At 42.7% G+C, this 17,329-nt stretch overlaps 1 protein-coding gene across 3 annotated transcripts in view; it reads left to right on the top strand.

Annotated features, from left to right (window-relative positions):
• CD302 (CD302 molecule) overlaps positions 1-17,329 on the top strand; it is a 38,029-nt gene that overhangs the window by 7,070 nt on the left and 13,630 nt on the right. For all 3 annotated transcript variants that reach the window (XM_048870250.2, XM_048870247.2, XM_048870248.2), the window contains exons 2-3: positions 12,638-12,751; positions 15,202-15,324. In XM_048870250.2, the coding sequence (XP_048726207.1) occupies positions 12,638-12,751; positions 15,202-15,324 (237 nt within the window). The remainder of the gene's footprint in view (positions 1-12,637; positions 12,752-15,201; positions 15,325-17,329) is intronic.

The raw sequence follows: 17,329 nt of genomic DNA, 5'->3' as shown, positions 1-17,329 counted from the left end.
TAAAATTTAACTGATTTTAGTATTAGTAGGAAGTTTTGCAAAATGTCCCAAGACAAGTTTGGAGAGAAAAATGTACTCACTTCCCCATCTAGAGTTTCTGTGGTTTAGCGGAAGAACAAGCAGTTCTGTGAGGAATTCACTCCAGAGCTGAGAATCTTTTTGAGATATTGTGATTGATCAGATGCCTCTTTTCGAGATATTGTGTATTGATCAGTGCAAAGCACAGGAATTGTTTCTGTTCCTGGCTGTGTAAAAGTAAAAGAAACTGCTGAGATGGTTTGCTTTTTTAAGGGTATGTCTACACTACCAAATTAGGTCGATTTTATAGAAGTTGATTTTTACAAATTGATTTTGTACAGTCAATTGTGTATGTCCCCACGAAGCGCATTAAGTCAGCTGAGTGTGTCCTCACTACCGTGGCTAGCATCAACTCACGGAGTGGTGCACTGTGGGAAGCTATCCCACAGTTCCCGCAGTCTCTGCTGGAATTCAGGGTTCAGCTCCCAATGCCTGAGGGGGCAAAAACATTGTCACGGGTGGTTTTGGGTACATGATGTCAGTTTCCCCTCCCTTCCTCTGTGAAAGCAACTGCAGACAATCATTTCATGCCTTTTTTCCTGGGTTACCCGTGCAGACGCCATAGCATGGCAAGCATGGAGCCCGCTCAGCTCACCACTGCTGTTGCAAGCATTGTAAACACCTCACGCATTATACTGCAGTATGTGCAGAACCTGGCTAAGAGATGGCAGCACGAGGACGATTGTGAGGAGGACATGGACACAGACGTTCCTGAAAGCACGGGATGTGGCAGTTGGGACATCATAGCGGCAGAGAGGCTGGTTGATACAGTGGAACGCCGATTCTGGGCCCAGCAAACAAGCATATACTGGTGGGACCCATAGTCTTGCAGGTATGGGATGATTCCCAGTGGCTGAGAAACTTTTGCATGCATAAGGCCACTTTCCTGGAACTCTGTGAGTTGCTTTCCCCCTCCTTGAAGCGCAGGAATACCGAGATGAGAGATGCCCTGACAGTTGAGAAGCAAGTGGCGATAGCCCTGTGGAAGCTTGCAATGCCTGACTGCTACTGGTCAGTCAGGAATCAATTTGGAGTGGGCAAATCTACTGTGGGGACTGCAGTGATTCAAGTAGCCAATGCAATTACTGATGTTCTGCTATCAAGGGTAGTGACTCTGGGAAATGTGCAGGTCATAGGGGATGGCTTTGCTGCAATGGGTTTCTCTAACTGTGGTGGGGCGATAGACGGAACACACACATCCCCACTTTGGCACCGGACCACCTTGCCAACCAGTACATAAATCGCAAGGGGTACTTCTCAATGATGCTGCAAGCACTGGTGGATCACAAGGGACATTTCACCGAGATCAACATGGGATGGCCAGGAAAGGTACATAACGCTCACATCTTTAGGAACTCTGGGCTGTTGAGCAGCTGCAGGAAGGGACTTACTTCCCAGACCAGAAAATTACTGTTGGGGATGTTGAAATGCCTATAGTTATCCTTGGAGACCCAGCCTACCCCTTGCTCCCATGGCTCATGAAGTGATACACGGGCAGCCTGGACAGTAGTAAGGAGCAATTCAACTATAGGCTGAGCAAGTGCAGAATGGTGGTAGGATGTGCCTTTGGACGTTTAAAAGCTCGCTGGCACTGTTTGCTGACTAAGTTAGACCTCAGCACAACCAATATTCCCACTGTTATTTCTGCTTGCTGTGTGCTCCATAATATCTGTGAGAGTAAGGGGGAGACGTTTATGGCAGGGAGGGAGGTTGAGGCAAATTCCCTGGCTGCCAAATTTGAACAGCCAGACACTAGGGCAATTAGAAGAGCAGATGTAGGCGTGCTGCTCATCAGAGAGGCTTTGAAAACCAGTTTCATGACTGGCCATGCTACGGTGTGACAGTTGTGTGTGTTTCTCCTTGATGCAAACCCGCCCCCTTTGTTGATTTTAATTCCCTGTAAGCCAACCACCCTCCCCCCCTTCGATTACAGATGGAAAAGGAAATAAAGTCACTATTGTTTTGAAACCATGCATTCTTTCTTTATTAAATAAAAGAAAAGGGAGATAACTGATAAGGTAGGTAGGGTGGGGTGGGGAAAGAAGGAAGGACGGACAAGGGCACATTGCTTATTGTAGCCACACTACAAATCAAAGCTGTTTGAATGCCAGCCTTCTGTTGCTTGGGCCATCCTCTGGAGTGGAGAGGCTGGGTGCCCAGAGCCCTCCCCCCGGTGTTCTGGGGAGTCTGGGTGAGGAGGATATGGAACTTGGGGAGGAGGACAGGCAACAGTTGTACAGTGGATGCAGCGGCGGTCTGTGCTCTTGGCTTTCCTGCAGCTCCACCAGATGTCTGAGCATGTCCGTTTGCTCCCCCATTAGCCTCAGCATTGCATCCTGCCTCTTCTCATCGCACTCACTTAATGCTTTCGTGGACTCTGCCTCTGAATGCCTCCATGCATTCAGCTGTGCCCTATCAGTGCAGGAGGACTGCATGAGCTCGGAAAATATGTCATCGCGAGTGCATTTTTTCGCCTTCTAATCTGCGATAAACTCAGGGACGGAGATGATAGGGGGAGCATCGAAACATTTGCACCTGCAGGGGGATAAAAAGGGAGAGTAAAATTTAAGATGATACATTTCTGAGAACAAAAGGGAGACTCTTTCACAGTGAATCAAGCAATTCACAGCAGACAACACATGTGCTTTAGGTACAAGGTCACATTTTGCCTTTTATATTGAGCGCCTGCTGGTATGGTGACACATCACAAACGGCTGGGCAACAGAATTCGGTTTCCAGGCGGCCATGGTAAGCCAAAGGGTACACGGGTTTGGCTTCTAATGCCTTCATAACATGTGGGAATGTTTTCAAACTGCAACATCCTCCTTTCCCATAGCAAGCAATGCTGGCTATTTGGGATGATGCCTTCACCCCTCCCCCCACCTCATGGCTATGGGATGATCCCTTTTAGCCAAGCACAAACAGCCCAGCATGAACAGGATCCTTTTACTGTTCCTTTAAAAAAATTCCCCTATTTCAACCAGGTGACCATGAATGATATCACTCTCCTGAGACTAACACAGAAAGGTAAAGACCAAATGTTGCTTGGATGCGACCAGAACCCAGGATCATTCGCTGCCATGCGTTGTGCTGCAATGATTCCAGACTACTTGCTACTGGCTTGGCGTGGTAGTGTCCTACTGTGGAGGACGAAATAAGGCAGCCCTCCCCAGAAACCTTCTGCAAAGGCTTTCAGAGAACCTCCAGGAGAGCTTCATGGAGATGTCCCTGGAGGATTCCCACTGCATCCCCAGACACATTAACAGACTTTTCCAGTAGCTGTACTGGCTGTGAATGCATCCCAAGTCTTCAAGGCAAATCAAACATTAAACATTATTGCTTTTAAACCCTGTACTTTAGTTACAAATGTGCACTCACAAGAGGCGCCTTCTCCGCCTTCAGGATCGGGGATTCAGCCTTGGGAGGGTATTGGCTTCAGGGTGATGAAAAGGTCCTGGCTGCCGGGGAGAATGGATTCACCGCTTGCCTGCTATGCCTTCTCTTCCTCATCCACAAAATCCTCCTCCATGTTGCATGAGACTCCTCCCTTGCAGGTGTCCACGGACAGTGGTGGGGTAGTACTAGGGTCCCCCTCTAGAATGGCATGCAGCTGATCATAGAAGCGGCATGTATAGGGCTCTGACCCAGAGCGACCGTTTGCCTCCTTTGTCTTTTGGTAGGCTTGCCTGAGCTCCTTGACTTTCACGCAGCACTGCTGTGTGTCCCTGTTGTAGCCTCTGTGTGATTTTGGCATATATATTAGCATTTCTTCTTTTTGATCGGAGTTCTGCCTGGACAGATTCTTCTCCCCATACAGCAATCAGATCCACTGTCTCCCATTCGCTCCATGCTGGAGCTCATTTGCAATTCTGGGGGGACTGCATGGTCACCTTTGCTGATCAGCTCACCACACTGACCAAACAAGAAATGAAATTCAAAAGTTCCCAGGGCTTTTCGTGTGTAACTGGCTAGTGCATTGGAGTTGAAAGTGCTGTCCAGAGCGGTCACAATGGAGCACTCTGGGATAGCTCCCAGAGGCCAATACCCTCGAATTGCATGTGCACTACCCCAAATTTGACCTAGCAAGGTCAGTTTTAGCGCTATTCCCCTCACCAGGGAGGAGTACAGAAGTTGATTTTAAGAGCCCTTTAGGTCGATGGAACAGGGTTGCTTGTGAAGACGCATTCATTGTAAAATCGACCTAATGCGGCTAAATTCGACCTAACCCTATAGTGTAGACCAGGGCTTAGAGGAGTAGGAGAGAGCTTGCAGCCCAAGGGGATAGGGGGCCGGGTATTAAGATGGCTTTAAACCATCTTTGACCCTGTCCAATCCTGAGCTGCACCTGTCTCCACAATGCCTGTGCTGGATGGATCCTCTCCTGGATAGAACCTGGGCTTCCCTTCGCTGGTGTAAGGCTCTCACCCAGTGTATGCCTTGAAAAGTATAGTGAATTTAGTTGTAGCAAAGTTTCCTTTAGGGTGTTCTGACAAATTCCATTCTAAATTCACTTGTTTGCTGACAACAACTAAGCAGTGGGTGTAAATCAGGGCAAACTGTGTTCAGTGTCATATAAGCTAACTATGGCCATGTGTACATTACCATTTGTGTTGGTGTAACTTATGTCACTCTGGAGTGTGAAAACACTCCCCCCCCCCCCCCAAGCAACATGAGTTTCACCAACAGAAGCGCAAGTACAGACAGCGCTGTGTCTGCTGCTCGTGGAGGTGGTTTTATTATGTCGACGGGAGAGCTCTTTCCCGTCGACATAGAGCAGCTACACGAGCGATCTTAGAGCGGCACAGCTATATTGGCAGTGCCGCTGCAATCTCGCGAGTGTAGATATGGCCTTATGACTGCATGCTGGTCACAACAGAGTCTAATTTCTTTAGCAGACACCACAGTGAATGTGATTTGCCTTTGTCTATGCTGGCCAGCATTGTATCAGTAACGTGATTCTTCAGAATTGTGTTCAAACACAATCAGATCTTATAATGTGGAAAAGTCCTTCTCCCATATCTGCTCTGACTTTGGTAAAAGGCGAGAGGAGAGGAAGTGAGAATAATAATTGAAGTATTTCAGCAAGTCTGTATACACACTGGCACTAAAAACTTCAGACTAAACCAGTATTTAGTCCTGAAGAATCTGTCTGTGGCTCGGCTCGTAGCCCACTTGTAAATCATTTGTAGCACTTTAGAATGTGAATGTGAATCTGTGTTACAAGCACACTAGAACTTTAAATGAGACTCTAGTGGTGAGAATGCCTCAGAATATTTTTAGAATTGGCACAAACTTGTGGTCCTTAAGTAAAATTTGCATAGAAGTTAATCAGCATTTTATCTGAGTAAGGACTGCAGAGGACTAGGCCCTTTCTTTAGAAGTAGGTTTCTTAAGAAGGTCTGTGCATTGAATCCTGAGATTCTTTAATTGTGATTTTTCAAAAGCATCAGAGCAATTTAGAAGCCCAACTCCAGGATTATCTATTCCTGCTGTCCTCAAACTGTGGATCGCGACCCTGTTTTAATGGGGTCACCAGGACTGGCATTGGACTTGCTGGGGCCTGGGACCAAAGCCCAAGCCCCACCGCTCAGGACAGAAACCAAAGCCCAAGGCCCATCACCCCAGGCTAAAGCCTGAGCCCCTCCACCTAGGGCTGAAGCCCTTGGGCTTCAGCTTTGGGCCCTCTGCCCATGGCAATGGGGCTCAGGCTTTGCCCCCACCCCCTTCCCAGGGCAGCGGGGCTCAGGCAGGCTCAGGCTTCGGTCCCCCCTCCTAGAGTCATGTAGCAATTTTTGTTATCAGAAGGGGGTTGCAGTCTTATGGTCCCATAATGGTAATCACCAGCATAATTTAATAGTATGCAAAAAAAAAAGTTAGTGCAGGACAAACAATCTCAAACAGAAGACAACAGTGAGTTGTAAATACTTAAATTGTTTTTACAATGAGAAATGGTTGTAAGCGATTAGAGAAAACAGGCTGAGCATGTCTTCCCGTTTCTTTCCTTTGCTATCTCTTTCCTTCCGAGAACCTCCCCATTCCAAAGGGTCTCTGGGTGTGTCTGCTCTGCATTTGGAGGTGTGATTGCAGCACAGGCAGATGTACTCCAACTAGCTTTAATCTAGCTAATGGGAATACCAATAGCCGTGAAGTTGAGGCAGTACAGGCTAGCCACACAGGTAAATAGCCCAGATCTTGGGCAGGCTTATACAGCTTGCACTGAAGCAGCTTCATTGCTGTTGGTACTTGTGCCAGCTAGTTCAAATGTCTACATCTGCATCAATCATACCTCTGATTGCAGTGCAGACATACCCAATTACTGAGTCTTTCACCAGCACTTCCCCTGCAATACATCTCTGAAGTTTGAGTGGCTTTTTTATGTTTTTTCATTCAGTTGGCTAAGGGTTCCCCACTTCCTCTCCTGTGGCTCAGCAAATGTGCCAATTTAATTTTGCATTATGCAGCTAAAGTGATGTGCTTAATGCTGCTAGTTTAGGCCCCATGTTCCCCTGCTTTGGCAGTCAAGAATCTTTTCTGCCGTTATAGTTAAAAGCTAACTTGGGATGGGTGTGATTTTTTTCAAAAGCACCTGAGTGAAAATCAATTAGGCTGGAGCTCCTAAGATGTTTAGGTGCTTTCAAAACTCTCACACTGTGTGTGGCATGTTCACTTGCTCTCTGCTCAGGGATATATTGAGAAGCCATTAAATTAAAGAGTGGATACATGAAAAATGTTTAAACCTTCTGTTTAAAAGATGCAGAAGGAAATATATCTAAAATGACTTCAAGTTATAAATGTGCTGAGTTATGAGGCTCCTGCTAAACAAACAATGAAGTAATGCTGTTTTTTTTAAACTGTAGCATTTTTAGAAACCTTTTGCTTAATTCAAAGTTAGATGAAAGTTTAAAAAGATAACAGTAAATGAAAAGAAAGAAACAAAGATTCCCCCCCACACCCCACATAAAGTGTTGTATGTGCCTGTTCAACCCAGGTGGAATGTGATCCAGCTATTCGTTGGTTCATTTGAAGCAAATGAAGTTGATGACATGGAAGTGGTTAAAGGTAGTATGTAAGTGGGAGGTGTACAGCAAAGTGGCGGATAGCTAGAGAAGGTTCAGTCCCAAAATTTATCTCGGCCTAATCATTTTGTGAGCCACCCCACTGCCTGCATGCATGCCCAGCTCAACAAGTGAAGCCCTGGAATCTGGTGGTGCTAAGGCCAGGAAGTGGGCAGGACATTGTGGGGTGAGGGCCCTGCTTGCATACTGGATTCTTGGCAAATGGAACTAGATTTCTCAGTCCCAGCCGGGGATGCTGGCTTCTGGTTCATGAGTGGTGCTTCCCGGAAAGGTTGAAGTTCGCAAAGTGACAGTTGGTGGAGGCTCCAACAGGCAGGGAGACTCAGAAGCCACATCTGGTGCAGAATATGGGGGAAGAGGAGCTATGGTAGACCAGTCTGAGTGGAGATCTGGGGAATTCCCAAGAGGAGGAGATATGGCTTCCACAGATCGGAGAGTAGAATCCCCACACTGGGGGTTGGGATGAGGTTCACTGGGACAGGGTGAGAGCCCTGAGGGAAGGAGGGATCTTGTGGGGATGGTGGGGAGAGGAGTCCTGGGGGAAAGAAGAATCTTGAGGAGATAGGGGTGGGGGAGTCCTGGAGAAGGGAGAAATCCTGCAGCCCCGTACCTGGTAGGGCCAGGAAGGGAATTGGGGGGGGGGGGGGTTTGCAGCGGGAGGGCCCCACCTGAATGTATGCACATCAAGTGGCACTGGAGCGGACTTCTCCGTATCTGCATGTAGCAGCCCAGGAAGAGCCAACGGGCCAGAGTTGGGAGCCAGGCTGAGCCCCAGGGGACAGGAGCTGCCATTGTGTGGTGAGTGCAGGGTAGTCTCGCCCTTCCACTCCCAAAAAAATATTTTCAGCAGCCACCTATAGTATAGAATGGTGTTGCAAGAATACTGGAAGGTCTAGAAGGAAACATCAAATCTAAAATAACCACTTCTAAAAAGGTTTGTTCTCACTCCTTTCACGTATCATGGCACTGTCTGAACACTCAGGTCAAAGTTCAAATAATTTCTTCCTTCGTTGGCTCACGCCATAGAGAAATCCATTTGTTTTGTGGCATTATTCAGTCCTTCTGAGGATGAAGACTGTTTACTTTAATCTATTTGTAAGGCCCTCATCATTAGTATATGAGCACCTCCCAAGTATTTAAAAATATAAATAATGTGTAATATCCCTTTCCAGCCTACAGGAGAAATAACTTGCTTTTAGTTTATATTTGTGTGTGTGTGAGAGGTAGTGGGTGTGGGGAGTGTAACTTACTGAAGATAAACTATATTGAGGAGAGATCAGTTTTGCATTTAGGGCCGGTTCCAGAGCCTATTTAAAATTGGGCCCCTTTAACATGTCTTAAATTAGGCACCCAAAAATGGAGGTTCTCAAAATCACTTGTCACTCCAGAAAATTTTGCCTACATTCTTCTGATGCTTTCTTACATTCTCTACGCTGCTTAAAAGCCACTGGATTTTGACAGTTTTAATTGGAAGCTATGTAGAAAAGTACTGTTTCTACTAGGGTTTTCTGTCATCAGTTTATAATTACTATAATTACTATTACAAAAAATTAGGTGTTTCCAATATAATTTAAATATTTTGCATTTATCAGGTAAAAATGCAGTATCTGATCATGCTTACACAGCATGTTTCAGTGCTGGAAGGTGTGGAGTTAATTCCTTCTAATGTATGAATGTATTAGTTTTTGGTCATTTAAATGGTATGTGCTATCAATGTCTTGTAGCTTTTGTGTTTTATCAGAGTAGCCTGGAACTTCAGGATAAATAAAATGTAATAACCAAATAATAAGTAAGAGATCTGCATTTGTATTTTTTAATGATTTATTTAGGAAGTTTTAACAAGCTTACAGATCCTTGCCATGTAAATATCAGAGACAAAATAATAATAATTACAACAGTGAGCTTTTGTTTAGAGATTATACAGGAATATAGTAATCTCATCTCTCTCTTTAACAGGGTGTTACCATATTACACGTGAGTTTCATTACGCTACCCATCTCATCACTAGTGATTTTTATTAAATTGAATGAACTCTCTTGGATCTGCATTTGTAGGACTGGGTGATGCAGTGTGCTAAAATGATAGCCCCTTTTTATATTTCGAGGATATATTTTTATATTTCACCTTCCTGTGCAGCATAGGACATGAGTCACTTGGAGATTTAAATTATTGTAAATGGTGGCTTCTCTGAAACTTGAAGTCTTTAAATCATGATTTGAAAACTTCAGGAACTCAGCCAGAGAGGTTAGGGGTCTATTACAGGAGTGGGTGGGTGAAGTTCTGTAACCTGCAGTGTTCAGGAGATAATCATGATGGTCCTTTCTGACCTTAAAGTCTATGAGGCTGAATGCAAATAGAAAGACTCCCATGGACTTCAGTGGTGTTTTAGATCAGGTTCTTCATTTGAAAAGTGGTGAGATCTGTGGTCATTCATATGACATAAGAATGGCCATACTGGGTTAGACCAAAGGTCTGTCTAGCCCAGTAGTCTGTCTCTTGCAGTGGCCCGTGCCAGATGCTTCACAGGGAATGAACAGAACAGGGCAATTTTGAGTGATCCATCTCCTGTCATCCACTCCCACCTTCTTGCAGTTTGAGGATTAGGGATACCCAGAGCATGGGGTTGCATCCTGACCATCTTGGCTAATAGGTATTGATGGACCTGTCTTCCAGAAACTTATCTAGTTCCTTTTCAACTACACTTTTGCCCTTTACAATATCCCACGGCAGTATCCACAGGCTGACTTTGCATTATGTGAAGAAGTACTTCCTTATATTTGTTTTAAACCAGTTGCTTATTAATTTCATTGGGTGACCCCTCGTTCTTGTGTTATATGAAGGGGGTAAATAGCACTTTCCTGTTCACTGTCTCCATATCATTCATGATTTTATGAACCTCTATAATATCCCCCCTTTGTCGTCTCTTTTCTAATCTGAACAGTCCCAATCTTTTTAATCTCTTCTTGTATGGAGCAGCTCCATACACCTAATGGTTTTCGTTGCCTTTCTCTGTACTGTTTCAAATTCTAATCTTTCTTAAAATAGGGTGACCAGAACTGCACACAGCATTCTACGTGTGGGCATATCATGGATATATAGTTCCACTATGATATTTCCTGTTTTATTATTTATTCCTTTCTTAATGATTCCTAACACTGTTGGCTTTTTTGACGGCCACTGCATAGTGAGCAGATGTTGAGATGATTTTTTCCAATGTGCATTATTTTGCACTTATCAGTATTGAATTTAATCTACCAAAATGTCCCCGAGTAACCCAGTTATGTGAGATCGCTTTGTAACTCTTCTCAGTCAACTTTGGACTTAAATATCGTGTGTAATTTTGTATTGTCTGAAAACTTTACCACCTCACTGTTCACCCCCTTTCCCAGATAATTTATGAGTATGTTGAACAGCACAGGTCCCAATACAAGTCCTTTGGGGACCCCTGCTATTTACTAATTTATCAATTGTGAAAACTGACCGTTTACTTTGTTTCCTAGCTTTTAACCAGTTACTGATTAAACAGGGACCTTGTCTCTTACCCCATAACTGCTTAGTTTGCTTAAGAGCCGTTGGTGAGGGACCTTGTCAAAGACGTTCTGAAAGTCCAAGTGTGCTATATCCACTGGATCACCCTTGTCCACATGCTTGTGAACTCCGTCAAAGAATTCTAATAGATTGGTGAGGGATCACTTCTCTTTACAAAAGTTATGCGACTCTTCCCCAACATATTGTGTTTATCTATGTGTCTGATAATTTTGTTCGTTACTGTAGTTTCAACCAGTTTGCCATGTGTGGAAATAAGGTCCATGTTCTAGGTCCAGCTCCTTTGAAAATCTACCTTCTGCTTTCACAAGCCTCACCGTTTTGGTCAGCAGTTTCATTGGAATGTTCCTGTCATGGGAGGTCGTTATCACGGAGGGATAAGTGATCTCTTAGGTAGCTAAGGCCAATCCAATAGAGGACTTTGAATATGAGGATGAATCCTTGAATTGAATTCCCTATTCAATGCAGAGAGCAGAGTGCTCAGGTAATGTGTTCCTTGTGGTCTGTGTTGCTAGGTAGACTGACCCCCAAAATAGGTAATAAAGAGAAATGCTGGTTTTGATTCTTTAGAGTCACACATCTTTTTGTAACTTCTAAAAGGACATGATTAAGTTAGGTGGGTTTGGGAACACTAGTGAGTGGAAGCACAGACCAGAGGAAGACACTGCTTTCAGAATGAAAATATATTGTTTTGGTTAGTTGTCAAGTCTGTCTTTTCTTTTCTCCTTCCTGCACATTGAGCCTTCAAGTAGCAGTTATATAGTGTGTCCCCAACTATATATTTTCTTACTGAATTTATTTCTCTTTTCATGCTCTCTTATGGAAAATAACTGGTAAGCTGAAATGCCATAAGAGAGGTAGAAGGCAAGAGTAGGTAGTAAAAGAGCATGTAGTCCAAAAACAAAAGTGTTGACCAAAAAACAAGTCATTACAACTTTGTGCTGTATAGACAGAGGAATCACTGAGCTGGGAGGTGACAGTCGTTCTCTGTTTGGTACTGATGAAATCACTCCCACATTACTCTGAGTTTTAGGTACCTCAGTACCTGAAAGAAGGTGATAAAGTGGAGGAAATTCAGGAAAAAGCAATAAAAATAGCTAAGAGGATGAAGGAATTGACTTATGATGAAAGTAAATGAATACATATAACTTGTTCAGGTGAGTAAAGGGCAAATATGATGCTACCAGCCATTATTCAAAGGATGTAAACACGAGTGAGCAAGATGACAACATTTACTTATACTTATGTTATATACTTATGTTTAGAGTGGTCTAAAGTTATCTAGTTCAGAGTAATGGGATAAATAAATATCATGGTGACGGGCTCTTTATAAATGCCTAGAAAAAAGCAAAGGACAAATTAAACTGAATATAAGGGCAGTCTCCTAACTGGTAGTGTTTATTTGAATTACTGTAACATCTGGGAGCCCTAATCACGGACCAGGACCCCGTTGTGCTGATGTACAAACAGAACAAAAAGGCATCCCTTAGCAGTGATATCAGTGAGATATGTCCAGAATATCCCAAGGGAATGGTGGAAGGCCTTCCTTCTACTGGAGACCTTAACAATTAAATTAGCCAAATTAATGGAGAATAAACTCTAAAAAACAGAATACTGACTAGAGGAGGGGGTTTGGTGAGCTAATGAATCTTTTGTGTCTCTGATTTCTCTGCTATATCACACATCCTCATGTCCTGTATTTGTTCTTCGTCTGACCTGGTAAATTACATTCTTAAGTATATTGTATTTATTTTTACTCCAGATGTTTTTTAATATTTAATTGTTTTCATGCTCCAGCAGAGATGCATACAGTCCAGAAAGATAAACTGCATTATTTTTCTTTTCATCTACATTGCCATTTGAAACAATTTCTTCATATCGACCACTATACTACTATTTAGTGTTTAGAATAATGATGTTTGCTCTTCTCTGTGTAGAATGCCCTTCCTCTGCTTGGATTCCATTTGGAAGTAGCTGCTATATTTTTCTTCAAGGCACATTAGATGAATTGGACAGTATTGATGATGCCAGAAATCTCTGTAAAGATAATGGTACTGTAATCCGTCTCTTTTATTTCTGATGCATTATTAAGAGATATGTACTCTGGTTGCATTTAATGAATAACTGTATTATTTTAGGACATTATTGTTATTAAACACGCTAAAATAATAAAGGTAAACAAACATCATTTTGAGAACACAAGTGGACCAGGAAAGAAATTTCCCCCTTGTGTGGCAAAGGCATTGCACATTTGACTAAATGCATTTTTTGTCTTTCTTTGAAGCACCAAGTACTAGTTACTGGTCTGGTCTGATCCAGTACAGCCAATCCTGTGTTTCTGGTGAATAGTACTGTCATCTAGATGGATAGCTGTCGAGCCTTGTGATTTAAGCTGACTTCACAGATTTTTTACTGTCACCCATGACTTTCTCAGTAGTCAAAGTATGGTAGTAGAGCAACTGCTTTTTTAATACTTCACCTCGATGGATGAGCTTCCAAATGTTCTTCAAGTTTTACTGGTGTTTATCTGAGAACGGGGACTGCAGTGGCAGTCAGATGCTCTGGAAATGCTTCCATATTCTTGTTAGAACAAGAGATTACCACAATTTTTGCTGTGTTAAGCATATATGATATCTCACCAGGTAACCCTGGACCCGAGTCCTTGCCTCAGTGTTCTCTGTAAAGTCTGGAAGTGGCTGTCATTCTCTCATTTTTCATTACTGCTTTCCCCCCACAGTAAAAAATCATAGATGTAGACTTAAAATTTCAGTCTAGATTCTTCTTTTAGCCCTCCATGGCAGAGGAGGTGCAAGGAGTCTTCCCTAGACCCCCGCCCCACCCCATCCCAGCCCCCATTCACAGCTAGGCAAATTCATGGTACTGCTCTTGGAACAGGAAGAACAGCAGTCTGATGAAGACACAGGTGTTGTTCGATTCTCTGATGGGAAGGGAAAGAGAAACCGTTACCCTGCCAGCTAAGCCAAGCTCTTGCTTTACTCTGTAACATAGTGTAGCAGTAGGCTTTCCTCTGCGGCATTCCCAGAAGCATTGTGCCTGCCTCATATATTGTTGCCAGAGCAGTGCATGTCCACATCCTCTCCTTGCCACAGGGCGAGGACTTAAAGCCACAGACCAATAATAGTTCTTTCCTCTGGAATACCATCATTTTCTTTCAATGGCAGTGAAAGTAAAAAAATATAAACTGAACTGACATCTCCACCGTTGTAACCTGGAATATATGGTTAAAGAGACTGTCCATAATAGCTTGCATATTACATCACTTATTCCGTAGGGACACAGTTTACTGTTTGTTTGTTTTAAATGGAAGATTACTTTGGTTTTTTTGCCGTTTTTGGTTCAGTCCTATACTTGCTAATGGGAATGGGAAAATTCCCAGTGGTTTCAAATGGAACATGATTAAGGTTACAATTTTGTCATGGATATTTTTAGTAAAACTCATGGATAGGTCACAGGCAATAACCAAAAATTCACAGAAGCCGTGACTTGTCCCTAACTCTTACTAAAAGCATCCCTGACAAAATGGGGAGGGAAGAAGGTCCATCACCCTGCCCCACTGAATGCAGCAGCAGGGAGCTGCGCCCCCCACTCCTGCCCAGTGCCTGGAAGGCACCCCTGTCCATGGGGCTAGGAGCTGGGGGGGCCCCCACTGCTGCGGCTGAGAGATCTGGGGGGTTTCCTGCTGCCGCAGCAGCTGGACTTCTCTAGGGCACCAATGTCACGGAAAGTCACGGAATCCGTAACCTCCGTGACGTACTGGTAGCCTTAAATATGATCAGCTATTCAACATTTTTTTAACATTCAACTTACTATTCTAAATTTTATTTTATATTGTCTTACTTTACAGTGGAAAAATGGTTATGAAAAATCAGCTGAGCACTGGCAAGGAATTTCTGAAGCAGAATGCTGTTTCAACTTTTAGCTATTTCAGAGTAGTGCTTATGTATTAAACAAAAAGGTTTGGGCTTACTTATGTGTATGTGAAGATCTTTCCCATAGCTGAGTAATATTTTAAAGAGATCTGTATTGCAAACAGCATGTAAATGATATGATGATACTGTACGTTACAAAAGAGCTTAAATTTTGTGTTTCTTTTAAATGATCCACTAGTAGTCAGTATAGTCAAATTGACTACAAAATCTGAGACACATCAAGGGAAAAAAAGATTACAAATCAACTCTTTGATCTAATTAAATTATCTAAATTGTTTAGATTTTTTTCAGATTACATACTTAAATGTCTAAGTACATGTGTGTTTGCTAACATCTTAAATGGCATTTATATGACACTATGTGAATGTATTGTATATCCTGTCAGTCTGTCATTGCACTGCTGGGTAATGTATGTACACAATTGATTGGTTACTGGGTGGATCAGTATGTTCAGATGCCTTTCATATAGTATTTATAGTTGTTTCACTTCTGTTGCATGAAACGTGCTTTCAAAATTAGATTTATAGGGGCATTTTTTTTTTCAAATGCAGCTTCTGGAGCAGACATTATTAGTATAAAAAATAAAGAGGAGAATACATTTATACAGGAAACATTAAAAAATCACTGGCAAGTCCCTGATTATATTTCGTTGGGCATGTTCTTTGACACAGATGGTAAGTGAGAACTACCTTGTTGATATCTTAATACTTTGTCTCTCTTAACTGTAGAAAATGCAGGTCTTTGTGGTGGAATTATTAAATTACACAGCAGCCTCAGTTCTTTTCTTATTGAAAAGGTGTCCACATCCAAAAAAACAATTGCCATGCTCATCAGAACCATTGTTGGCATTGTCAGGGATTGAATGAGAATAGACACATAGCTCATCTCTCAGCCCTAGATGGTCCCTCCAAATCTGGGTTGAGACATGTCAGCAGAGGACTACATGGAAGCTTGTATTGCTGCTGTCTGTGCTATACCTATGTGGAGGATAAATACAGGATTATCTCCAGGTCTCTCAATCTGACAACTTTGACAAGCCCAATATCCATTTTCACAGATGATGGTTATAAGCATCTTTATGTGGTGTTTGCGTAGTTATAGAAACACTCTTGCTTGCTTTTCTCCATTCACATCAATAGCTAAAAAAACTGTAAATAAAATTTGTCCCTTTGTATATACGTACTAACTTCAGAAACACTATGTAAATCTGGAGTAACAACACTGAAATTAATGGATTATTTTGACTTTACGTATCTGAGAACAGAATTTAGCCCAGAGAAGAGAACATGATTTTGCTAGAGATCTTGAATCATAGAACTGTAGGACTGGAAGGGACCTCAAGAGATCATCTAGTGCAGACCCCTGCACTCACGGCAGGACTAAGCATTATCTAGACCATCCCTGACAGGTGTTTGTCTAACCAACTCTTAAAAATCTCCAATGATGGAGATTCCACAACCTCCCTAGGCAATTTATTCCAGTGCTTAACCACGCAACCATTAGGGATTTTTTCCTAATGTCCAACCTAAACCGACCTTGCTGCAATTTAACCCCCTTGCTTCTTGTCCTATCCTCAGAGGTTAAGGAGAACAATTTTTCTCCCTTCCTCCTTGTAACAATCTTTTATGTACTTGAAAACTGTTATCATGTCCCCTCTCAGTCTTCTCTTCTCCATACTAAACAAACCCAATATTTTCAATCTTCCCTCATACATCATGTTTTCTAGACCTTTAATCATTTTTGTTGATTTTGTTCATCTTTCCTGAAATGTGGTGTCCAAAACTGGACACCATACTTCAGTTGAGGCCTAATCAGCATGGAAAAATCTTGACTTTTATTAAGCATGGGGAATGTTATTGCATGCTACACTTCTTTCATTGCCCCAGAACAACAGCAAAAGATAAGGTTAATTCTTTTTAAGTTTCCTACTACTTTGTGTAAGATGCTTTCCTATTACATAAATTGTGTTCTGTTCTAGCCTGTATATGTGGCCATCTCCTTATGATGTGCCTCTTTCTGGATGTGGCTTTGAACTGCTTGCTGAGGGATGACTAATATTTATTAAATTACAGATTATCATCATTTGAATCCCTCTCTCTTGGGTCCCAAGCACTGTACCCTAAGAGCCCAAAGTTACTTTCATTAAGGGAGCAGAGTAGGGATGTAAAACTTGCCTCTATGTCTTTAATAAAATCCTGATTTCTTTTTCTTCTGCATATCTAAGAAAATCAGTTTTATGTCAGAATCTGAGGCTCATTATTACATGCTAGTTTAAAGCGAAGTTCAGAAGTAACAATGTTGCTGGATTTGTTATTCCCGTTATTCCGATGGGAAAGTGAATAAGAGAGAGAATGTGACTTGTCCAATGTCACACATTAAGTCTGGCAGGCGCTGTAACCCAGACGCCTGAGCCGAGGTTTGGCACCTTAACTATGAGACCAACCTTCCTCCTCTGGACTCCCTAATACCAGGATTCTCACTGTGTCCCTGCAGGGAAAATACTCATTTTTTTCAAGATTCTTTTTATCTCCTCCTTTGCTGCGCTTATTTTCTTTGGTGGAAGCTTCCATGAAGATACTACAAACCTCAAAACTCTCTCTTGGCTGGGACACAGGTGTGTGACTTCTGTTCACAATAAATTCTACAGGGTTCATGGTGTGGATTATCAAGTCCATTTCC

Source organism: Caretta caretta, chromosome 11, assembly GCF_965140235.1.
Source record: "Caretta caretta isolate rCarCar2 chromosome 11, rCarCar1.hap1, whole genome shotgun sequence".
In the NCBI taxonomy this organism is placed as follows: domain Eukaryota; kingdom Metazoa; phylum Chordata; order Testudines; family Cheloniidae; genus Caretta; species Caretta caretta.
The sequence above is the reverse complement of the archived record's forward strand: the minus strand, read 5'-3'. Positions and strand labels throughout refer to the sequence as shown.